Source organism: Phascolarctos cinereus, unplaced genomic scaffold (genome assembly GCF_003287225.1).
Source record: "Phascolarctos cinereus isolate Bilbo 61053 unplaced genomic scaffold, phaCin_HiC Scaffold_2;HRSCAF=192, whole genome shotgun sequence".
In the NCBI taxonomy this organism is placed as follows: domain Eukaryota; kingdom Metazoa; phylum Chordata; class Mammalia; order Diprotodontia; family Phascolarctidae; genus Phascolarctos; species Phascolarctos cinereus.
In genome coordinates, this window is record NW_027555625.1 from 382,902,156 (window position 1) to 382,927,409 (window position 25,254).

The window sequence follows — 25,254 nt, forward strand, 5'->3', positions numbered from 1 at the left end:
CCAGTGACAGGGAATTTGGGTGAATTGAGAGGGTAGGGAACAGCTCAGGAAAAAGCTTCTGGCATTAGCAGATGTGAATTCTAACCAGGTGGGATGCCTCAATTTGGCATTTTGTCATTCTTTTTACCCAGCCTCTCAGTGCTTTGCTATTAAGGCAGAAAGATGTGGGTATCCTGGGCACGGCCCATCTGTTATTCCTGATCTTAAATAGAGAGTAACTAATTCCCGCCACCAAACCCTGAGGCTGAAAATCCCCATGTGCTGTGTGGCACTAATAGACCTTCATTGTGCCCCTAGGAACACAAGGGCTTTTCCAGCGAGATTGTGAGAGCTCGGGAGCTTGGCCTCAAGGGCCTTGAGGTCCTCTTTGCTTGGTACCCTCTGCATTAGGAGCCCCCAAACTGTAGGCTGCCAGTGGTCAGCCACTACAGCCTGTGCAGAGAGAGAAGTCTAATCCAGAGTTTCCCTTGGATCTGTGCAGGGACAGACACTGTAGCCCTCATTCCTCTGCAAATGCCATTGGGTAATTGAAGAGTCAACCTTAGAGGTCATCTCGGCCAACTCACCTCGTTTTACAGATAAGGAAACTGAGGCTGAAAGAGTTTTAAGTGGCATTCCCAAGGTCACAGAAGTGGTCATGCATCGAGCTGAGGGCTGAGCTTAATACAGAAGAGTGGAGAGTGGAGCAAGCCTGTGAGGATGGACAGAAGGTTGGCAGAAGGAATGGGGGAGGAAGGAAAGTGTCCTCTTGAAGGATTGGCTGGCACTTTCAGCTATGCAGGGGACTGTCGTCCAGCTTCACACACGTAGGATGAGCCCCAATCGGAACTCTTTCTGTTGCACCCAAGAGCGGGGCCCTTGCTCTGTGCCTGGGGGAGGATAGAAAGCCCGTAGCCGGCTGAGGTGGCAGGGGCTTGGCCCGGTTTCTTGGCAATGACATGTGCCGCTAGATCACAAGCAGCTCTTGGGAGGAAGGCTGGGCACTTGCTGTGTGACTGTGGGCAAGCCGCGTAGCCCCTTTTGGCCTCAACTTCCTCATCTGCAAAATGGAAGAGGTTGGACTAGTTGACCTGAGGTACCTTGTGGGTCAAACATGAATCCAGTTATTGTGACCCATGGGACCAAGTCGAAAAAGTCTGCAGCACTTTAACAGAGGGACTCCTTCACAACAACCCTATGAGGTCATCATCATTCTCATTTTATAAATTAGGGAAAATGAAGGTCAGACCTTTTAAAAAAGGATTTACTTAGGTTGCAACCTGCTGTAGGTCCCCTGGCTCCCAAGTTTAGCATTCTTCCCATGATATCATTGAGTTAAGATATTAAGCAATAGCTCTCCTGTCATTTTCTTCCTCTTTTCTCCCATTCCTGCTTCTCCAGGCCAAACATTCCTTCATCCCATTCATCAGTGTGAATGTTGTAGAAAGATCCAAGACACTTTCTAGATATCTCTGTCTATTATCTGCAATTATGGTTGTTTCTCTTTCTTATGTAGACAAAGAATAAGAAAGGAACCATTAAGACCGTGGTGACCTCTGCCTCACACCCTGACCCCCTTGAAGCACAGACCACCTCTGGAAAGCCAGGTCCAACCGTGTCAGTACAGTCCCCTTCCAAAAAGTCCCCAGCAGCCCCCAGAAAGCAGGCAGCACAGTCTTCGAGCAATAGCTTGGCCACACACAGTGAGGAAAAGGTTGCTTCCCCTGTTGTTCCAAGACCTGGTAAGAGGATTTTCTCCCATTACCTCTTGAATTGTTGAGACGTTCCTGGGTTCAGGGGAAGGCTGGCTTGTGCCCTTGTCCTCAGAGCACAAGACCTTATCCCTGAAATGAAGGGACCAGAAGGAGTCATCTTTTCTTGGCAGGGCAGGAGTTATCTTCCCTCCTGCCCCACCTCCCTATACATTACATAAGCATCTTGCTCCTTCCTTTGGGTTATGATGTGCTTATAACAACATAGGGGAGGAATGGGGGACCAGGTGATGCTTTGTGGTGCCTGTCAGAGATGCTGGAAAAGGAATTCCTGCCTCGGGTTCAAGGTTGGCCTAGGTGACCGCAGAGGTTAAAAGGTAGTTCTGAGGTTTGAATCTTCCTGTTTTCCCAGTCTGCTTCATGTCCCTTTCTGCTGAATGGAGAGTACAGCCTAAATACAGTTTTAGCCCCTGAAGGAGCAGAGATGCCACTGGTGAAGGAAAGAGACAATGAGCTTGTTCTGGGTCCCTTCAGTCATTATTAGACATTTGCTGTGTGCAGGTACTTGTAAGGGATACAGAGATATAGAAATGCATGGGAGGAGTAAGCCTTTATGTAGCACCTACTGTGTGCCAGGCACTGTGCTAAGCACTTTACCAATATTATCTCATTTGATCCTCATAACAACCTTGAAAGGTATTTGCTATTATTATCCCCTTTTTACAGTGGAGGAAACTGAGGTAAACAGAGCTGAAGTGACTTGCCCAGGGTCTTACAGTTAGGATGTGCCTGAGGCTGGATTTGAGTTCAGGTCCTCCTGATTCCCTGCCTGGCACCACCTGCTGCCTGCTGGAATAAGGCACAATGTCCCCATGTTGTGGAATTAAGCCTTAGTGCATTCATATACATATATTGAAACAGCTCTAGGCAGATGCTTTAACACATAAGGAGTAGAGCAACTAAACAAAGATAGTTATGAGGTTTGGGGGTCACCGCTCTTGGTTGGTATTTGGCTCCCTAGCCTTTAGGGAGATAGGATCTGTTCTGATGAGAGAGCGGTGGCAGGCGCGCATCTCACATCTCCCTCCTGCCCCAGCCCCAGTGCCTCCAGACAAGAAGACAGAGAGCAGCAGCGAGGACTCCTCAACTGATGAGACAGATATAGAGGTAATTGCCACATTCCTCTTTCTATCCTGGCACCCCTCTCCCCTCCCCAGCAGCCTAGTATTGATGGCAGCCAGTCCCCCCAGCTGCCTGTAGAATCAGTGTTTTTTATGTCTTTATTCGGTAAATATTGAGTATCCAGTCTGTGCTAGGCCTTCTGGGGCATACATGGTCACTTGCCCTCATGGAGCTTACAGTTTGTTAGGGTGGGTAACACAAGTAAGACAGTGGCCTGATCTCTTCCTTTTAGCTATTATCAGATTATATAAGGCACCCTTGGAAACTGTAAAGCTGTGGCACGACTTTTACTATTTAGTTTGATGTTTTGTTTTTTGCAGGGGGGGAGGGGAGCAGGATGGGGGGCTCTCGGCAGCACAATAGGAGGGAGAATATCCAGACATCCAGACATATAAGAAATGTTCGTTTCATTCAACGGTTGACTATTAGAGATCGCCTCTCATCATCCTCAGCCCTGTAAACTCCTGGACAGCGGGGGCCATAGCTCATTTGTCTTCATATTCCCTTAGCGTCTAGGAGGCTGTTCCATATAGACACCAACAAAAGTGTTGGTTGATTTTGTTGCTGGTGTCAAATTCTAGTAAAACCAAAACCATTTTGTTATTCCCTTGCTGACTAAATGGTCTTTGGTTTTCGAATAAAAATGTTGAATGCTCTAAATCTATTTAATTCTAAATCTGGTTTTTTCCAGTCCTTTGCATTTTAAATTAATAAATTAATAGGGTGATCATGTATTAGGTGATCAGAGTGAGAGAATGTTTGTGTTGATCTTTTATTTTTTATGCCCTGGTCTCCTAGTCATGCTGCAGTGGAGCTCTGTTACTAGACCCTGAATGGTTCCCCTGGAATTTCATTGAGCTCAGTGTAGACAAGTAGAACAGAGTGGGAGAATATGTTTTGATGCAGTTAATGCAGTAGTATACTTGTCTGACTTCTACTTTTGCATATTTTCCCTGCCCCAATTAGGTCACTAGGTTGGACCACTAACATAATGTCCCTTCCTTTGATCAGATGGAGAAAGCAGTGGGAACTCCCCAGGGCAAGTCTGCCCTGGTGAGAGGTGACTCTGCTGCCTCAGTTCCCACCAAGGGGTCCCAGAAGAAAATGATCACACCATCTCCTGGGAGATTGGTGACTGAGCCTCTGACAGCCAAGGAGAAGCGACCAGAAGAGACCTCTGAGAGCAGTGATGAATCTGAGAGTGATGAGGATGTCCCAACACCTCAGGGACAGGTGAGGCTTTGGGGGAAGGGCAGCGTAGGTGTAGCTGGGTTATCAAATAAGCCTTTGCTCAGGAAGAATATACTTCTGAATTGATAAAGGCCGAGTCCTGAGGCTTCCTCTTTCCTTTGGACCCTGCAGGGGGGAGGTTGAGGTTTCCCCTAGAATAGCCCTTTGAGTTGAGACAATCACTTTTTTATGTATCCTGCCTTAAAAAAATTGAAGCTAGTGATGATGATGGTGATCTCCCATCAGTGGAAACTCTTTAGCTGAAAAGCTACCATGAGGTTCCAGGGGAAAGGGATTGGCTTCAGCTTCTTGGGGAGGGGGCAGTGCAGGGCTTCTTAAACTTTTTCCCCTTGAGAACCATGGTTTAAGAAGCACTGGGTTAGAGAACATAGCCCAAGGCCATTCAAAGCTGGGCAGCCCCTGGAAAGCCCTCAGAGCAGGCCAATGCGCAAGGCATCCCCAGTGTGCTAAGGAGAAGCGTCTCTCTCACTCAGTCCTCATTAACCACAAGGGAAGCATTTGTAAGTTTCCTTGCCTGGTGAGACGTCTTCATTCTAAAAAGGGTGAAGGAACTGCTGACTCCCATTACCCTCATTTTCATGTTTCAGCATGACATGGGGGAAAGACCAGTGGAATTTTAATCAAAGGTTCTGGGTTTTTATCCCAAAAGTGCCACTGATTAACTTTGTGAGCTTGAGCAGGTCATTTAACTTCTGGGGCCTCAGTTTCCTCATCTGTAAAAATTAATGGGTTGGGCTAGTTGGTCTCAAAGTTGCCTTCTGGTTCTAGAGCCTTTGAGTTCTGCTTTATGATTCTAGACACAAGTGAAAACGCTTCATCTTGGTGAAGTACCAGGGAGGGTAGGCAAGACCACTCCAAACACGGGGAAAACTGTCACTCCATCCTCCAGACCAAATTTGGGACTGCCCTCCAAGGCAGAGGAGAGCTCAGAGAGCAGCGAGGAGTCAGAAAGTGAAGAGGAGGATACAGAGCCTCAGAGACACCAGGTGAGACCTGGGGGAGGGATTAGGTTAAAACAGGGGTGGGGAACCTGTGGCTGTGAGGCCACATGTGGCCTTCTAGATTCTTGGGTACAGTCTTTTGACTGAGTCTAAGTTTTACACAACAAATCCTTTTATTAACAGGATTTGTTCAGTGACATTTGGATTCGGTCATAGGGCCACGGTTGAGGACTGAGAGGGCCACGTGTGGCCTGAAGCCTGAAGGTTCCCCACTCATGGAACCTTGTTGATCTCCAGGTAGTCTGGCCTATTCTAGGTCTTTGTGACTTGGAAATGAATCAGTCCTGGGGTCCAACAGAGCTACTTGACTGGGAGTGGGAGTTGTGGGTAGAATTTGACTTACTTCTCATCTTATTGTGCCAGTATCCATCTTGAAATTTGCTTTCCAACAGAAAGTGCAACTTTGGCTCCCAGTTAGAAGTCCCCTTAGTTCCTGACCTCCCTTTGTCTTCTCCACACGGTGTAAAGCTGACAATGATAGTTCTCTAGGTCAGCTTTGAGGGGAGGAGGCTCTTGTCACTCCATGTTCCATCAGGACCCACCCCAAAAAGAGAGTGACTGGCTTACTCCTGCTCTCTAGAAATTAAGTAGCTGTCAAGGCCAAGATGAAAGGGCCTAGACCACTGAGAAATTAGGTGACTTGCTCAGGGTCACACAACCAGAGGGAGAATATGAAGTTGAACTCAGGTCTTCCTAGTTTTGAAGCTAGCCCTGTCCTACTACATTGTGCAGTCTCTGACAGTTACATTTTTCATAGTGTTTCATTGTTTCCAACTACATGTAAAGACAAATTTTTAATATTAATTTAAAAAATGTTTTTCCTCCCCTAAAACAGTAAACAATTTAATATAGGTTATATATGTGCAGTCATGTAAAACATTTCCATGTTAGTCATGTTATGAGACAAGAAACAACTTTCCAGTTCTCATGGAACTTTGGAATTGTCTGACAGTTATATTAATGTGGCTAAATCGGGTTTGGTATAGTGGAAAGAGGAAAGCACTTGTGTTCCCTCCCAAACTTCTTCAAAAAGTAGTCCTTTAGTAGCTCCTAATTCCTCACTCTTTTACTCATTCCTGGATTCTGCTTTCTGGATTCTCCCCCACTCAGTATTAATGGAATCACAGAATTGGAAAGTTGATATAGACCTCTGGTCCAACCCATACTTGAAAGAACTCAACTAAAATTATTCTCTCCAGAACCACTATTAGCTTCCTGATCATCAGTTCTTGACTCTTTTTCTCAATCCTTATCCTTCTTGACCTTTCTGACACTTTTTTTAAAGTCTGGATCTTCCTGTTTTGCCCCATGCTGAAAGTACAGGGGCTGCTCAGGTGGTCGGTCTCACTACTGATTGACGGGGATCTTTGACCCCCATTTCCAACCTGGGCAGGTTCACTCCTCCTTAGGCAACCTCGCAGGTAATCCCAGGGCCCACCATATTAAAGCTAAATTCAGTGCTGACACCCAGTTGGCTCAGCCCACTGCATCCCAGAACTCCCCGGCTTGAGATCCAATAACCTTAGCATCCCTGGCAGCAGTATACAGGGAGAGGCTGCCACATCTGGCATCATTTTTCTTAATGCTGTCTCCCTCTTTGACTTCCCTAACCTAGAACTTTTATAATACTACTGCCTTCCTATATTTTTTGTTTACCTCACTCATCTTCTTTCAGTTTCCACCCACTCAATAGAGAGAACCCCCTGTCATTGCCCATGTTCTGTCTTAGAAATATCATCTACTTCCGCATTTTCAAGTTCCACTTCTTTGTAGAGACTTTCAGGTCTGCCCTGAGCTTGAGACTTGCATTTCCAAATATTAGAGACCTTGATGTGTCCCACATGCCCCTCAAAACTCATGTCCAAAACCGAATTACTCCTATCTTTCTGGCTGCTTCTGTTGATTGCTTTTTTCTGTTAATAGCACCACTACTCTCTGAGTTTGACCCAGGCTCTTCATCGCCGTGGCGTCTTGCACTGCCCGCTCTCCCTCATCCTGCACATTGAATGAGTGTCCAGGCCCTGTTCATTCTCCCACCACAGTGTCTCCCAAACCCCTGTGTTTATGCTTCCATTTGTCATCATCCTGCCTTGCCCAGGAGTTGGTTCTTAACCTCCTTTGTGTTCTGCCCTTTGGCATTCTAGAGAAACCTATGGCCCCCTTCTCAGAATGGTTTTAAATGTAAGAAATAAAATAAGTAGGATTATTTGAAGAAACAATTATACTTAAATGCAGTTACCAAAATACTTTAAAAAAACAAGTGCACAGAGCCACCCCCAGGTTAAGAGCTCCTGCCTCACCTACTACAGTTGTTCCTGGTCTCTTTCCCCATAATCTATTTTTTACAACCCTGCCAGATTGAGATCCCATATATTGCTTCATAGGAGCCTTGTGAGAAGGGTAGTAAAAGCATTATGATCATCATTTTACAGACAGCAAGACTGAGGCCCAGAAAGGTTAAGTCGCCTACCTGCCTATCACCACATAGCTAGTAAATGTTAGAGGTGAATTTAAGGCCAGAAGTCCAGCCCTCTATTGGTTACACCATCCTTTCCTTTTCAGTCAGGGGGTATAGAAAGCCTGAAATCATCACACCTGGATTTGCATTCCTGGTTCTCCTTTGTGACCTTGAATGAGGTACTTAACCTACCCAAGTCTTAGTTTATCCATCTATCAGATGAGGTGTTTGAAAAACTCTCTGATTATCTTAAGGTGATGGTATCAAAATGAAACATCTATGTATGTGGTGTTTTGTAACCACCAAGCGCATGTACCTGTAAGCCTGTAAGTTACGTAAGACAATCTCTCTCTCTCTCTCTCTCTCTCTCTCTCTCTCTCTCTCTCACACACACACACACACACACACACATACACACAGCATGCGAATGTTTAATTTTATAGTAATTAAGATTCATAAAAATAGGACAATTTTTTCACACTCCTCCCTCTCAAGTATTTTAGGCCAAAGTGCACTTTCATGAATATAAACTTTGTTTCTTTTATTCATCCCTTAATTTTGTCTCCTATCCCTAACTGTTGAGATACTATACATTTTTAAAGACCCTGATTCAAAGTTGCCTCTCCCAGGAAGTCTTCCTTGATCTTTGCAGATCTGTTAATCTCTCACTCATACATTTCTTACACTATAGTTATTTACATCTCTCTAAGCTTCCATATAGTTATTTACATTTATCTCTAAGCTTCCATACCAGACTATAAGCCTCATACATATCTTTTTTTGGTCTTTGTCTCTTCCTCAGAGCCCAAGCATAGTACTCTGTACGTGATAAGTGGAGTTTTTTTTTTAATAATTTAATTTAATTTAATTTTAGTGTTATTTGGTTATTCCATGTTTGATAGGCATCGTCAAATATAAGCATTTCCATAGACACTGTACACAGAGGAATAAGGCGGGAAAAAAGGATTGTGCATAAAACCGTGAATCTATTATTTCAGCTGGTATTTTAAAAAGAATATAATAAATTCCACATGTTAGTTTTCAAGCTGTCCTGCTTATCTGTTTCCATCTGAACCTCCTTCTGTTTATAAAATTTTAAAAATGCTACGATGATTCTGAGTTTTTTTGTATTCCTCTTGCTAGTCCCCATCTCCCTCCCTTATCCCCTCCCCTACCATTTTTTTCCTTTTAAAAAGAAGTTTACTTGTTTTGACGTGCGTTTATAATCTGTTCCATTGACTACCCCCTCCATACACACATATTTAAACATATGCTGAACAATAACGAGAGGAAAAAAACCTTCAAGAAACAAAACCCTCATCATAAACATGTGTTGTCCAGCAAAACAAATTCCTACATTGGCCATGTCCCAAAATGTATGTCTCTTTCTGCATTTTAAGGTCATTTGTGCTAAGATTGGTGGTATGCCTTATCTTCGGTCTTCTGGACCTGTGGTTGCATTGATCAAACTTCTAACATCTTTCGAAGTTGTTTTTCTCTACAGTGATGTGTAAATTGTTCTAGTTCTGCTTACTTTATTCTGCATCAATTCATAAAGCTCTTCTCAGTTTCCTTAAAAATTGTCCATTTTATCATTTCTTGTGGCACAATAATATACAATAAGTTCATACAGCATAACTTCTTAAGCTTTTGTTTAATAGGAAGTTAACCCCGTGGTTTCCAGTTTGGGGCTGCTGTAAAAAAGAGCTGTGGTAAATACTTTTGCACACACAGATCCTTTTTCTCTTTGGGGGGTAGGTCTGGTACTGGTATGCCTGGGTCAGAGGGTTGCAGTTTTATAACCCTGGAGAGTGTAGTTACAAATTGCTTCCTAGGATGGTAGGACCAGGTCACAACTTCACAACAGTGCAGTACTGTGCCTATTTTCCAAAGCCCCAACAATTGTCATTTCCGTCTTTTATCATCTTTGCCAGTTTGATGGATATGATGTGAAACATCAGTTGCTTTAATTTGCATTTCTCTAATTATTAATGATTTAGTCATATCAAGTCAGTGCCCAGCACATAGTAGGCGCTTATTGACTAGACTTTAGAGCATTTTTTCATATTGTTTTTGATAGCTTGGATTTCTTCTATAGGAAACTGTCTTCATATTCTTTAATCATGTATCTGTTGTTTCCCTCCAAAGTTAAAAATAAAAAACAGCCCTTGTAACAAATAAGCATAGGCAAGAAAAATAAATACACGTCCGAAATCCTGTACCTCCGTTTCTTCCTCAAGTCTCCTGCCTCTTGTGTCAGGTGTGGGCAGCTTGCCTTGTAGTCGCCACCTGGAGTAGCTGTTGGTTGTTGCGTTGGTCACGATCCTTGCATTCTGTTTGTTTCGTTCTGCATCAGTTTATTTACCAGGGCTTTTCAGGTTTCTTTGAAACTCTCCTTTCTCATTTCTTATGGCATAATAGTATTCCATTACATTCATATACCACAGTTTGTTCGTCCATTCCCCAATGATGGTCAGCCCCTCACCCCCTTCCCCACTCCCTACCCCCAGTTCCCAATTATTTGCCACTACTAAAATTGCTGCTAAAAGATTTTTTGTACATAAGGGTGCTTTTCCTCTTTCTTTGATCTCCCTGGAGGCTGGGGGGATAACAGGGAAGGTATTATTGAAAGCCTAGGAGTGTTTAGAGCACATATACAGTTTAGTGAGTTTTGGGGCATAGTTCCAAATTGCTTTCCAGAATGGCTGTACCAATCACAGCTCCACCAACTGTGAATTAATGTGTCCATTTTCCCTTAGACCTTCTAACAGTGATCATTTTAATTTTTTTTCCACCTTTGCTAATTTGAAGGGTTTGAAGTAGAAAGTTTTAATTGTTTTAATTTGTATATCTCTATTGATGATTTGGAACAGTTTTTTCATATGGTTGTTGATAGCTTGGATTTCTGTCTTTGACAACTACATATTTTTTCTTTTTTTCTTTTTTTTCAATTTTATTGATGTATTTATTTTTAGTTTTCAACATTCACTTCCACAAGATTTTGAGTTCAAAATTTTCTCCCCATCTCATCCCTCCCCCACCCTAAGATGGCATGCATTCTTTTTTTTTTCTTTTTTTTTTTTTAGGCAGTTGGGGTTAAGTGACTTGCCCAGGGTCACACAGCTAGTAAGTGTCAAGTGTTTAGTCTGAGCCTGGATTTGAACTCAGGTCATCCTGACTTCAAGACCAGTGCTCTATCCACTGCGCCACCTAGCTGCCCCTGATGGCATGCATTCTGAATACTCCTTCCCCTAATCTGCCCTCCCTTCTGTCTCCCCCGCCCCCTTCCCTTATGCCTTTCCCCTTCTATTTTCCTGTAGGGCAGGATAGATTTCTGTATCCGTTGCGTGTATATCTTATTTCCCAGTTGCATGTGAAAACAATTTTTAACATTTGTTTTTAAAACTTTGGATTCCAAATTCTCTCCCTTCCTCCCTCCTCAACCACCCTCATTGAGAAGCAACTCAGTGCAAGTTATACATGTATAGTCATGCAAAACACTTCTGTAGTAGTCATGTTATGAAAAAATTAACTATATTTCCCTTCATCTTATGCCACTCCCCATTTATTCTATTCTCTCTTTTAACTCCATCCCTTCTTAGAAGTGTTTGCTTCCGATTACCCCCTCCCCCAATCTGCCCTCCCCCTATCATTCCCCTGCTCTCTTAGCCCCTTCCTCCCTATTTTCCTACAGAGTAAGGTAGATTTCCATACCCAATTGAGTGTATATGTTATCCCCACCTTAAGCCAAATCCGATGAGAATAAGATTCACTCATTCCCTCTCACCTTTCCCCGTTTCCCCTCCACTGTAAAAGCTTTTTCTTGTCTGTTTTATGTGAGATAATTTACCCCATTCTACCTCTCCCTTTCTCTTTCACCCAGGACAACTACATATTTTTAAAAAGAAAATAAAACTACATATTCATATTCTCTGGCCATTTATCTATTGAAGAATGGCTGTTCTTTTTTTTTTCCTTAATTTGTTTTTAGTTTTCAACAATCACTTCCATATGCTTTTGAGTTTAAAATTTTTGTCCCCCTCCCTCCCCAAGAAGGTATGCAATCTGATATAGGCTATACATATACATTCCTATTAAACATATTTTCGCATTAGTCATGTTGTAAGGAAGAATTAGAACCAATAGGAGGAACCACAAGAAAGAGGAAACAAAACAGAAGGGAAAAAATAATAAATAGTATGTTTCAATCTGCATTTAAACTCCATAGTTCTTTCTTTGGATGTGGAAAGCATTTTCCATCATGAAACTTTTGGAGATGTATTAGATCCTTGCATTACTGAGAAAGGGCTAAGTCTATCAAAGTTATCACACAATGTGGCTATTATTGTGTACAATGTTCTTCTGGTTCTGCTCACTTCCCTCAGCATTAGTCCGTATAAGTCTTTCCAGGTTTTTCTGAAATCTGCCTACTCATCATTTCTTACAGCACAGTAGTATTCCACTACATTCATATACCACAACTTGCTCAGCCATTCCCCAGTTGATGGGCATCCCCTCGATTTCCAATTCTTTGCCACCGCAGAAAGAGCTGCTATAAATATTTTTGTACATGTGTGTCCTTTTCCTATTTGTATGATCTCTTTGGGATACAGCCCTAGAAGTGCTATTGCTGGGTCAAAGGGTATGAACAATTTTGCAATCCTTTGGGCATAGTTCCAAATTGCTCTCCAAAATGGTTGTGTCATTTCACAACTCCAACAATGCATTAGTGTATGGCTCTTGTTCTTATGAATTTGAATCAATTCCTTGAACACAAATCTTGGACACAAGACCTTTATTAGAAAAACTTGTTGCAGAAATTTTTTACACATTACCTGTTTCCCTTCTAAGTTTAACCATATTGGTTTCATTTGTACAAAACTTAAAATTTTATACAACCAAGATTATCCACTTTATCTTTCGTCATCCTTTCTATCTCCTTGTTTGGTCATGAACACTTCTCTGATTTGTGGATCTGAAAGGTAATTTCTTCTTTTTTATCTCTGTTTATGATACTACCTTTTATATCTAAGTCATACATTCATGTAAAGCTTGTCTTAATACATGGTATGAGATGTTAATCATTACCTAATTTCTGCCAGACTCCTTTCCAGTTTTCCCAGCAGTTTTTAATTAAATAGTGAGTCTTTACCCCAGTAGCTGGGGTTTTGGGGTTTATTGAACACTATAGGGGAAAGACAGTCTTGTCACATATCTATCCCTAGGTCTAAGTGTTTGTTTCTGTGTGTTTAAATGAGAGCAGGAAGTAGCCTTCAGATGGGTTGAATTCTCCATTGTCACATTTTCTCTCCTACCAGGAATTCTAGGACCCTTTAATTTGAGACTTTGCATCATCTAATTCTTTGCTCATCCCGTTTCTTTTTCTTTGAATGAAGCCATCTGTGAAGAGGACTGCAGTCCATCCCTCACATAGTTACAAAAACTAATTTCCCAGGTCCCAGGTCTGACTTTGTCATTCCCTTCTCCAGAACCATCAGTGACTCCATGTTGCCTCTTGAGATAAAATACGTCCACTTAGCCTGACATTTCAGGCTCTTCACAATCTTGTTCCAGTCTGTCTTTCTCCTCCTTGTTCATATTCTTCTTTATACACTCTGAATTCCAGCCAGACTGGATTGCTAGCTTTTCCTTTCATTCAAAGTTCTCAGCAGGGCAGCTTGGTGTAGATGTAGTATCAGACCCAGAGTCAGGAAGATCTGAGTTCCAGCCTCCCCTCAGACACTTAATAGCTATGTGACCCTGGGCAGGTCACTTCACCTCTGTCTGTAAAATGAGGATGATAATAGTACCTGTTTCCCAGGGTTGTTGCTTGGCTCAAATAAGATATTTGTAAAAAGTGCTCAGCACAGTTCCTGGCACATAGCAGACTCTCTATAAATATTAGCTATGGTGGGGATGATTACTTGCTTTATTTGCCTTCGAGGTTCGGCTCATGAGCCACCTCCCTCACAAAGTCATCCTTGAGTTTCCTGCTTACCCTCTGATTTTCACTCCTAGCTGAAAGTATTTTCTCCCTCCTTTCTTGCCTTGTATTACCTTCCCCTTTCCTTTTCTTTGTATCCCTGTTGACTAACAGTGCTTTGTACATGGTAGGTGATTATTGAATGTTTGTTTGTTTGTTTGTTTGTTTGTTTTCTTCAGGTTAAAACCACCCCAGCCTCTGGTATCAAAGTATCCCCATGGCAAGGGGCCCTTCCTGTTCCTGGTAAGTCAGTGACTTCGAACCTCCAGGTCAAGGCAGCAGAGCCCAGAAGTCAAGAGACTAGTTCTGAGAGCAGTGATGAAGACGTCTCAGCGCCACAGGGACAGGTGATGCCTCCCACCAATCCCCTGGCACCGGGGGCTAAGCTGCCACTGCCTAGTGAGCCCTGCAGGTGTGCAGCTCTGTAGTAAAATGTATGTCTCCGTTGGGGCTGGTTGTTTGTTACTCAGGGAAGGCTATAGATCTGAAAGGAATACTCACTGTGAATCTCAGATTTCTTTCCCTTTGTCTTCTTTCCTTCTGATCTTAGGGAAAATCATCCACGAAGACTCCCCAGGCCAATGCCATGTCAGGAAATAGAGCCCCTGCCCCCTCAAACATCACTAAAGTGCCCCTGGGAAAAGGGGCCCTCCAGGCCAAGATAGGACCCTCAGCCAGGACACCTGAATTTAGTTTTCCAGAGACTAGTTCTGATAGCAGTGAGGAGTCCGAGAGTGAAGAGGATATCATAGTGCCCCAGAGACAGGTGATACCTCATACTTTATACCAGATCCTTTGGTATAATGACCTATGCAACTCTGACAAGCAATTTATGTCTCATTTGGAACTTGTTTGCTGGTCAGGGAGAGCCATGGAAATTTGCAAAGGAATGATTCTGAATATGATTTCTTTCCCCTCTTATTCTTTTTCCTTGTGATCTTAGGAAAAATTATCAGAGAAGACTCCCCAAGCCAATGCTACACCAGTGAAAGGGACCCTTCTTGCTGTTGGAAAACCAATGACTTCAGCCCCCCAGGCCAGGACAGGGCCTTCAGCCCCCCAGGCCAAGCCGGGGCCTTCAGCCCCCCCGGCCAGGACAGGGCCGTCAGCCATGGTATCTGAACCTGGAAGTTCAGAGACTAGTTCTGAGAGCAGTGAGGAGTCAGACAGTGAAGAGGAGATCAAAGCACCTCAGGAAAAGGTGATGACTTAGACCATGCCCCTAGTTGAAGAGACCAAGCTGCCACTGGCTAGTAAGCCGTTCAGGCATGCAGCCCCTTAGTGAAATTGGTGTTTAAGTTGGGTCTTGTTTACTGGGTAAGGAATTCGCTAGTATTTGAGGGAGTCGTGGCTCTGAATCTGATTTTTTTCCCCTTTTTCTCTCCTTCCTCATTATCTCAGGGAAAATCAGCAATGAAAGTTTCCCAGATTAATGCCATTACAACAAAAGTTGCTCCTGCCCCCACCCAAAGGCCCCTGGGGAAAGAGGCCCTTTCTGCCCCTGGAAAATCAGGGACTGTGGCTTCTGAGGTCAAGGCACAATCAGCTGCTGAAACCCTTGGGTCAGAGAGCTCTGAGAGCAGCGAGGAGTCAGAAAGTGAAGAGGAAACCCCCACACTCCAAACCCAGGTGAGACTTGAGAGAGGAGGAAATGATTGTATGGGACTAGGGGTCAGGAAACATTGGCTTGAATACCAGCTTTGCCTTCCCCTCTCTGAGTCTTAGTTGTCTCATCAGCAAACTGGGAGGATTGGATCATAGGATCTCTGAGACTCCTTCTGGGCAACTAGATGATGGTGGATACAGCCCTGGGCAAGGAAGCAGGAAGATTTGTCTTCATGAGTTCAAATCCCGCCACAGACACTTACTGGCTGTATGACCCTGGGCAATCACTGAGCCTTGCTTGCTTCAGTTTCCTCATCTCTTCAATGAGCTAGAGGAGGAGATGGCAAACCACTTACTAAGAAAACCCCAAATGGGGTCTTGAAGAGTCAGATATGACTCAGCAGCAACAGAGGGTCCCTTCCACCTGTAAATCCCCTGCTCTCTCGGGGTAGAAGCACTAAAGTGGCCGCTCACTTTCTTCCCTTAACAGTTCTGATGCTCTAGTTAGTTGATTCAATTTTGCGTTGTCCTACACTTTGACTACCTTATCTCCTTGTCCTGTTGCCATACCTGCTCTGCTAGTCCTCCACCCTGGGTCACCTCTGCCTTCGCCACTTGTACTCCCAAGCTGCTGAGCGTTGTGGAGGAAGTCACACCACTGAGCAGACGGGGTCCACCACAAATTCCTGTCTCCATTCTTAACTGATCCCTCACTGTTACTCAGAAGTACTCTTGTGTTTCTTTGATTGACAGCCTATCCCATTCCACTTTGTGACTGTCCCATGCCCTTCTTTCCTTAATCCCCCAAATGCCTCCCCTTTCTTTTGACAGATGTCCTTTACTTCTGTGTAACTGAGAAAGTTGAAGCCATCCTTCATTTCCCCTACTCCACAATTCAAAATCGCTCTACGCTTTCACCCGTTTCTCCTGTTTAACTCCTGGACCCTTCAGGGCTTCCCATTTCCCTGAGGAGCCTGCCTCATCAGTCAGTCTCTCATCTTCAGTCTCACCCTATCAGCTGTCTCTTTCCTTCTTCCCTACAGATGTGTCCAGGTCTCCCCTGTCCTTAAAAAAAAAAACAAACCCAAATGCCTGCATTTGATCCTGCTATACCCTCAGGCAATTGTTTTATTTTTTCCCTGCCCACTCAGTGCTCCATTCTGTGCTATCTAGTTTCTGACTCTGCCATTTTTCTTTGTACAGTGATATTTTTTAAATAAATAAAGATATTTTCTCTCTCCCTCCCCCTGCAGTGAAGGGGATGGGGAGAATCCTTTTAACAAATATGTTTAGTCCTGGAAAGACTTATATGGACTGATGCTGAGTGAAGCAAGCAGAACCAGGAGAACATCGTACACAGTAACAGCCCAAGTTGTGCAATGAGTAACTTTGATAGACTTCTCTTCTCAGCAATGCAAGGATCTAAGACATCTCCAAAAGTCTCATGATGGAAAGTGCTATCCACATCCAAAGAAAGAACTATGGAGTTTGAATGCAGATTGAAGCATACTATTTGCTGGGTTTTTTTCTTTTGTTTTGTTTCTTCTTTCTTGTGGTTCCTCCTATTGGTTCCACTTCTTCCTTACAACATGACTAATGTGAAAGTATGTTTAATAGGAATGTATATGTAGAGACTATATCAGATTGTGAGCCATCTTGGGGAAGGAGGGGGAGAAAAATTTAAAACTCAAAAGCTTATGGAAGTGATTGTTTATAAATTAACATAATTAGTAAAAATTTTTTTTTAAACCGTGTTTAGTCAAGCAAAATATTCACCATGTCCAAAAAGTATACATCTCAATCTTCAGCCTGAATCCTCATGAGTCCTGTGGCGTTGTGGTTCATCATTGCATTGATAGGCGATCTTAAGTCTTTCAGAGTTGTTGTCTTCGTAGTCTTTGTATTGTATCCTGGTTCTGCTCATTTCACTCTATTTCAATTCAAATCTGTCTTGCTAGGTTCCTCTGAAACTGTCCCCTTGCTCATTTCTTCTAAGAAATACTACTCCACTGCATTCCCATGCCCCCAGTTTATTCAGTCATTTTCCAATGATGGTCGCTCCCCTAGTTTGCAATTATTTGCCATTACAGAAAGATGTGCTATAAATTTTTTGTGCATATGAGTCTTCTTCCTCTTCTTTTATCTTGGAGTATAGACCTAACTAGTAGTTATAAGGCATGGTCTAAGAAGATGCACAGTATATTAGCTTTTTGTGTCTCTGCTGTCTTGTTCAAATGGCACACTTCAGAGTTCTCGGTGGTCGCTTAATTTAATGACTTTTTCTCAATTCTTATCCACCTTGACTTCTCTGAAACCTTTCATCCTATTATGTTATCCCCACTATATTCTCTTCCCTTGGTTTCCATGACATGTTTCTTGAACAGTTCTCTTTCCGGTATGGCTGTTCCTTCTCTTTCTTATTTTCTGGATCATCAGTGTCCTACACCCTGATGAGGCCCTGTTCCAAGCTATGTGTTGTCTCTCAGATGTAGATAGATAGATGTATAGCTATACATATAGACAGATAAATAGATGTATGTATAGATATAGAGATTGATATATGTATAGATAGAGATAGATATAGGTAGATGGATAGACAGATATAGATAGATGGCTAGAGAAATACATGTCCTTAACTGCTGTCCTGAACCCTTCTTCCCACTCCAGTCTAACTGCTTTCCAGACAGCTCCACCTGAATGTGCCTTTACCATCTCAAGCTCAATATGTCTCAAAATGATTCTTTTTTTTTTTTTTGGCTAGGCAGTGGGGTTAAATGACTTGCCCAGAGTCACACAGCTAGTAAGTGTCAAAGTGCCTGAGGCCAGATTTGAACTCAGGTCCTCCTGACTCCAGGGCTGATGTTCTATCCACTGCATCACCTAGCTGCCCCTCAAAATGATTCTTGTCAAGCTCCCTTCCGCTTGTTTAAATCTCCCCTTTTCAAGAACTCATCTATTTCTGTTGACAACGCTGCCATCTTCCAAGTCCTTCAAGTTTGTGACCTTGTAATCATCACTTCCTCTTCCCTCTTCCTATCCTTCTATATCCAGTTAGTCCCCACGTCTTATCCCTTTCACATCTCCCTCATCCTTTCCCTTTTTTTTCCATCCTTTTAGCTATCATTCTAGATCAAACCTTCCTCGTCTCTCCCTGGAATTACTATCTAGGTGGCGTTGTGTGTGAAGTGCTGGGCCTGGAGTCAGAAGCTCATCAGTTCAATTCCTACCTCAGACACATATTAGCTGAGTGACTGTGGCTGAGCAAGTCAAGGCTGAGCTATGCCTCAGTTTCCTCATCTGTAAAATGGGGATAATAATAGCATCTGCCTTCCAGGGTTGCAGAGATAATGTAACTAAAGGACTTTGCAAACCTTAGAGTGCTATATAAATGCTAGGTATGGTTATTATTATTGTTATTATTAAAATATCCTTCAAATTGGACTATTTGATCTCCTTCCATGGTTCCTAATTCCTTGTCTGAACTTATTCTCTCCCTCTAGGTGAATCCTCCAGGGAAAACTCTAACCAAAGCCATCCCTGCCCCACCCACTAAAAGCCCTTTAGAGAAGGGGGCTCTTCACACTCCTGGGGGAACAGTGAGTGCACCTGCCAGTGCCAGGGTGACACCTGCAGCCAAAGGAGTGAGACCCGGGGGGTCAGAGGAGAGTGCTGAGAGTAGTGAAGAGTCTGAAAGCGAAGTGGAAACTCCTGTGTCCCAGGGACAGGTGAGGAGTCTGGAAGGGAGTTGGAGGGAGGTGAAGACGCGTAGGGCCAGAGCAGATGCCCTCCGTCTGACCTCCCTTCTAGCTCTAACTCTTGTGATCTGTCTGAACCTGCTTTCTCATCTGTTAAATGGCGATAATAGATCCTTGTGCTAGCTACCTGACAGGAACGGTTCTAACACCCCGCGTCTCTTCCTCAGGTTCACAGCCTGCAGCTGTGGTTACACAGTCTCTTGGGAGGTTGTTTAGTTATTTGTTTGTTTGGTTTTTAACCAGCCCTTACTTGAGGAGGCCTGAAGACTTTACCAATAATAATGCCTTTTTGTTATCACACCTCGAGTTCCCTCATGTGTGTGACTGGAAATCTAACTCTGGATAGTTCTTGGATTTGAGATAAAGAAGATGGCTTTGCCTCTATTAGCATTAAAAGTAGTCCAAAATGGGCCACTTGATTTTCCCATTTGACTCCTAATTTCTTCTCTGGTTCTGTTTTCTTCTCACTAGGCAATATCAGTGAAAAATCTTCAGGTCAAAACCTCGCCAGCATCTGCTACCAAGGGGCCCCTGGGGAAGGGAGTTCTTCCCGCTCCAGGGAAGTTAGTGACTGCAGCTTCCAATGCCAAGGGGACATCTCTGACCAAGGCAGTTGGGCCTGGGAAACCAGAGGAGAGTTCTGAGAGCTCTGAGGAAACAGACAGTGAGGTTGAGGTACCTCTGTCCCAAGGACAGGTGAGTCGTCGTCTGTGGCTGACTTTGCTTCAGACCTGTCCCCGTGTAGAATAGGAGCAGCTTCTGGCTAGAATACCGATCTCTAAAGTCAGCCAGTCAACTAGTATCTATTAAGCACCACCTGTGTGCTGGGCACTGTGCTAAGCCCTGCACATACAGAGAAAGATGAAAGACAGTTTCTGCTCTTGGGGAGCTCACACAATCTAATGGGAAAGATAACATGCAAACAACTATGTAAAAACAAGATATGTATGGAGGATAAATTGGGGATAGTCACTGAGGGAAGGTACTAAGAGTAAGGAAGAACGGGAAATGCTTCCTGCTGAGGCTTGAGATGAGAACAGGGCATTCCGGGTATGGGGACAGCCAGGGAAAACGCTTGAGGTCAGAAGCATCTCATATAAGGAACAGCAAGGAAGACAACATCTCTGGATCAAAGAATATGCAGGAATGCATAAGGTATAGGAAGACTGGAAAGGGGGCAGGTTATGAAAAGCTTTGTCCAGCAGGATTTTACATTTGATCCTTGAAGTGATAGGGAACCACTGCAGTGTGTTGAATGGAGGGAGTGAAGGGTAGTATGTGACATGGCCAGACCTACAGTTTAGGGAGATCAGTTTGATGGCTGAGTGGAGGCTGGATCAGACTGGGGAGAAACTAGAGGCAGGCAGAGCCCCCAGCAGGCATTGTAGTAGTTCAGGCATGAGGTAATGAGGTTCTGCACCAGGGTGGTAGCAGCATTGAGGAGGGACCCAGAAGTTGTGAAGGTATAGGGAGGGCAAGAGATCGTGACTGGGAGGATGGTGTGGCCCTCCAGGGAAATAAGGACCTTGGGAAAGGGGGAGCCTCTGTTTAGAGAGAAAAATAACAAGTTCAGTTTTGGACATGTTGAGTTTAAGATACCTACAGGATATCAGTTCAAGATATCTATTAGGCATTTAGAGAGCAGGAACTAGAGGTATTGGAGACAGAAATTAAATCTGAGCTAGTAGATCAGAGAGTCATCTGCATAAAGATAGTAATTGAAGCCAAGGGAGCGCATGAGATCATCTAGTGAAATAGTAGTGAGAGAAGAAGGACCAGGACAGAGCCTTGGGGGACCCCTACAATTAGTGGGCATGACGTGGATGTTTAGTAAAGGAGACAGAACGATTGGTCAGATGAGCAGGAAAGAGCCAGGACAGAGAAGTATCTGGAGGTTTGGAGGTGAAAGTTCTTCAAATCCAATTCATGCTTAGCTTCTTTTGTTCCAGATCTCAGTCTCAGCAAAAGTAGGGTAACTTCCAGCCTGTTTCATTGGCAATGACAGGGTTGGGGGTCACAGGTCAGCTACCCTGGGAGTGGTGAGGCAAGTGTCTACAGATCTGGATCTCTTCTGATCTGGCATTACAAGAGATCCTCAGACAAGGATCTCCTCTCTACTAGAGGAGAAACAACCTTGACAATCTTATGGTCAGTGACCACAAAATTATCTTCCAGAAGACAGACAAATGCACTCTCATGTTTACTTTTCAAAATCAAAGCTTTTTTGTTAAGTTCTTGAACTTTTAATATGGCAGGGAGGGGGAAAGTAACTGTACCGGTTTGTATCTTTTCTATCATGCCTGAGCTTCTGGAAACTGAGCCCACTTGGCCTATGCCCTGATGATTTTCAGTTCTTTGCATTTGGAGTTTCTTTTTCTTTCCCTTCCCTTTCCCTTCTGTGTACATGCCCCCCCCCGCTTTCCCCCCCATTTGTAACACATAATAAATAACCCCTTCCCTTTTCTCCTCACCTGTCCCCCCACCCCTTCACACTTTACCCCCCACCCCGACCTTCTTTTCTAACAAGATAATGCTCTATCTTTTTTCTTCCTCCCCTGGGAAAATACAGTAAAACAATAAAGACATTAGTATTGAGAAAAAAAAAAGTGAGACAGTTTCATCCCTGGCTAGGAATCCCCTAACATTTCTTCCTGTTCTACATTTTCTTTGTAACCTCAGGCAAAGCTGGCAGCGAAAGCTCCTCAAATCAACACCTCCTTACAGAAATCAGCCACTGTCATCCCCATCTCCTCTAAGGGCATTCAGGGGAGAGTGTCTGCTCCAGCTCCCTGGAAGTCAGGGCCTGCGCCCCTCCAGGCCAAAGTAGCAGGACCTGGGAAACCCAAGGCCACTTCTGAAAGCAGTGAGGAGTCAGAGAGTGAGGAGGAGAGCCCAGCATCCCGGGGACAGGTGAGGCCTGGAGAGGATCACTGGGTCATGTTTAGAGCTGGAAGGGAGTTGATCCAGTGCAGCTCCTTCATTTTACAAATGAGGAAACAGAGGTTAGTTTTCTCTGTCCAGGTACCTTCTGGCTTGGAAAGGGACATTTCCTCATGGGAAAGATAATGAGTTCAGTTATAGAGCTGTTGAGTTTGAAATGTCTATGGGATATGCAGTTGGAAATTTCCAATAGGCAGTTGGTGATGCGCACTACCCAGGCTAGAGTGGAGCTCAGGAGAGAAATTCTGGACTGAATATTTAGCTGGGACAGTCTGCACTGAGATTCCAATTAAAGCCAAAGTTGCAGGTGAGGCCCCCATGAGAGAGAACATAAAGGGAGAAGAGAAGAGGACCAAGGACAGTTTGGGGGTACAGCCATCATTAGGGGTGCTGCATGAAGGAGAATCTAGTAAAGGAGATGATGAGGGAGTCATCTGACACAGTTGGTTGGTGGAGAACCAGGGGAGAACAAGATCCCCAGGACAGCAAAAGGAGAGAGTGTTAGATGCTATCAAGAATGATGAAGATTAAGGTACAGCCATCCAGTTTGACAATGAAGAGATCGAGTAACTGGTTTCATTGAATGATGAGGTTGGAAAACCAGACTGGGTAGGTTTGAGGAGTGAGTGAGAGGGGAGAGGTGCTGGGCTGCTGCTTCCTTCCCCTTTGGCTCAGCATCTGCTGTTCTTGATATGTTCTCATCAATTTGCTTTCCAAATACATGGGCAGCTTGATTCCTAGATCAGAGTCCTACATTCCCAGTCTTCATTTATGTTATTTTCTTTGTGTAATCTTAGGCAAAGCCCACAGTGAAAGCTCCCCAAGTTGATGCCCCTCCAGGAAAAGGGGCCCCTGTCACTCCTGTCTCTGCTAAGGGCACTCGGGGGAAAGTGTCTGCTCCAGCTCCCTGGAAGTCAGGGCCTGCGCCCCTCCAGGCCAAAGCAGCAGGACCTGGGAGACCCAAGGCCACTTCTGAAAGCAGTGAGGAGTCAGAGAGTGAGGAGGAGAGCCCAGCATCCCGGGGACAGGTGAGGCCTGGAGAGGATCATTGGGTCATATTTAGAGCTGGAAGGGAGTTAGTTGATCCAGTGCAGCTCCTTCATTTTACAGATAAGGAAACAGATTAGTTTATCCTCCAAGCCTGTGTTTGTCCAGGTACTTTCTGGCCTGCACTGAATGTTTTCTGGCTTGGAAGGGGACCTCTGAAGCCAGAGGTACAGTGGAACCAGAAAACAGACCAGGAGCCCAGCTTTCTTCCTGCAGAGATGGGATAATCCCTCTCTCCCTAAGCATTAAGTGTCTACTGTGTGCCAAGCAAGACAAAAAAAAATGATATAATCCCTGATCTCGAGGAACTTATACTCTATCCATGGGTATAGACATACAAAGTAAATAAAAGGTTACTTTGAGGTGAAGGCACTCATAGCCGGGGCAGGGATTAGAAAAGGCTTCTTGGGGCAGCTAGGTGGTGCAGTGGATAAAGCTTCAGCCTTGGAGTCAGGAGGACCTGAGTTCAAATCTGGCCTCAGACACATGACACTTACTAGCTTACTAGACCCTGAGCAAGTCACTTAACCTGGATTGCCTCACCAAAAAAAAAAAATCAAATTAAGAAAAGGCTTCTTGTAGAAGATGATGCTTAGAGGAATCAAGGGATTAAAAAATAACAGGGAAGTTTGGAAGAGAGGTGGGTTTGGGGGAAAAGATAATGAGTTCAGATATAGACCTGTTGAGTTTGAAATGCCTATGGGACATGCAGTTGGAAATTTCCAATAGGCAGTTGGTGATGCACTACCCAGGCTAGAGTGGAGCTCAGGAGAGAAATTCTGGACTGAATATTTAGCCGGGACAGTCTGCACTGAGATTCCAATTAAAGCCAAAGTTGCAGGTGAGGCCCCCATGAGAGAGAACATAAAGGGAGAAGAGAAGAGGACCAAGGACAGTTTGGGGGTACAGCCATCATTAGGGGTGCTGCATGAAGGAGAAATCCAGTAAAGGAGATGATGAGGGAGTCATCTGACACTGTTGGTTGGTGAAGAACCAAGAGAGAACAAGATCCCCAGGACAGCAAAAGGAGAGAGTGTCAGATGCCACCAAGAGATCAAGAATGATGAAGATTGAGATGTGCAACGGCTTAGGCAGTGGAAGCACCTGCCAGGTCGGACAGAGTGCCTGAGCTACACTGCTGCCCCCTCCCTCCAGGACCCATTGCAGCTGCCAGTGCCCCTGACCCACGGTAACCATGTGTGACCACAAGGCCATCGTCAGAAACGCAGACATGTTAGAGGAGATGCAGCAGGAGTCCATGGAGTGTGCCACCCAGGCCCTGGAAAAGCACAGCGTCGAGAAGAACGTAGCAGCCCACGTCAAGAAGGAGTTAGAGAAGTACAGCCGCACCTGGCACTGCATCATGCGGAAGAACTTTGGCAGCTGCATGATGCACAAGGCAAAGTGCTTCATCTACTTCTACCTGGGCCAAGCCGCCATCCTCCTCTTCAAGTCTGCTTAGAGCATGGCCTGTGCCTCCTGCCCCGAGAGCCATCCAGATCACAAGGACTGCAGCCTAAATTCCAAATACTAGAGACTGCGCTATCTTCAGCGTTGCCATGGGAACACCTCCAGTTCTAAGCCTTTATTGTGGTGGTGGTGTTGTACGGGGCATCCTATGTACTAGTTTGTTGTGGCTATAAAACAATTAGCAAAAATAAAATGATGAAGATTAAGGTACAGCCATCCAGTTTGACAATGAAGAGATCACGAGTAACTGGTTTCATTGAATGATGAGGTTGGAAAACCAGACTGGGTAGGTTTGAGGAGTGAGTGAGAGGGGAGAGGTGCTGGGCTGCTGCTTCCTTTCCCCTTTGGCTCAGCATCTGCTGTTCTTGATAAGTTCTCATCAATTTGCTTTCCAAATACATGGGCAGCTTGATTCCTAGATCAGAGTCCTACATTCCCAGTCTTCATTTATGTTATTTTCTTTGTGTAATCTTAGGCAAAGCCCACAGTGAAAGCTCCCCAAGTTGATGCCCCTCCAGGAAAAGGGGCCCCTGTCACTCCTGTCTCTGCTAAGGGCACTCGGGGGAAAGTGTCTGCTCCAGCTCCCTGGAAGTCAGGGCCTGCGCCCCTCCAGGCCAAAGCAGCAGGACCTGGGAGACCCAAGGCCACTTCTGAAAGCAGTGAGGAGTCAGAGAGTGAGGAGGAGAGCCCAGCATCCCGGGGACAGGTGAGGCCTGGAGAGGATCATTGGGTCATGGTTAGATCAGGAAGGGATTGTAGAGGTGATCCAGTGAAACTCTTTCATTTTGCAGATGAGGGAAGAAGACTTGGTCAAATTTTAAAGCCATGTCCAGATAGATTCTGGGCCTCTGAAATCTGAGGCATAAAGAGG

At 44.4% G+C, this 25,254-nt stretch overlaps 1 protein-coding gene and 1 pseudogene across 5 annotated transcripts in view; both read left to right on the plus strand.

Annotated features, from left to right (window-relative positions):
* Nucleotides 1-25,254, plus strand: part of TCOF1 (treacle ribosome biogenesis factor 1) — an 87,207-nt gene that overhangs the window by 25,172 nt on the left and 36,781 nt on the right. For all 5 annotated transcript variants that reach the window (XM_020964231.2, XM_020964230.2, XM_020964228.2 and 2 more), the window contains exons 5-17: nucleotides 1,496-1,721; nucleotides 2,788-2,858; nucleotides 3,885-4,106; nucleotides 4,922-5,110; nucleotides 13,746-13,913; nucleotides 14,117-14,332; nucleotides 14,510-14,767; nucleotides 14,968-15,195; nucleotides 18,672-18,896; nucleotides 19,398-19,622; nucleotides 21,606-21,836; nucleotides 22,664-22,894; nucleotides 24,859-25,089. In XM_020964231.2, the coding sequence (XP_020819890.1) occupies nucleotides 1,496-1,721; nucleotides 2,788-2,858; nucleotides 3,885-4,106; nucleotides 4,922-5,110; nucleotides 13,746-13,913; nucleotides 14,117-14,332; nucleotides 14,510-14,767; nucleotides 14,968-15,195; nucleotides 18,672-18,896; nucleotides 19,398-19,622; nucleotides 21,606-21,836; nucleotides 22,664-22,894; nucleotides 24,859-25,089 (2,721 nt within the window). The remainder of the gene's footprint in view (nucleotides 1-1,495; nucleotides 1,722-2,787; nucleotides 2,859-3,884; nucleotides 4,107-4,921; nucleotides 5,111-13,745; nucleotides 13,914-14,116; nucleotides 14,333-14,509; nucleotides 14,768-14,967; nucleotides 15,196-18,671; nucleotides 18,897-19,397; nucleotides 19,623-21,605; nucleotides 21,837-22,663; nucleotides 22,895-24,858; nucleotides 25,090-25,254) is intronic.
* On the plus strand, nucleotides 22,908-24,616 carry LOC110192836 (dynein light chain 1, cytoplasmic pseudogene; annotated as a pseudogene).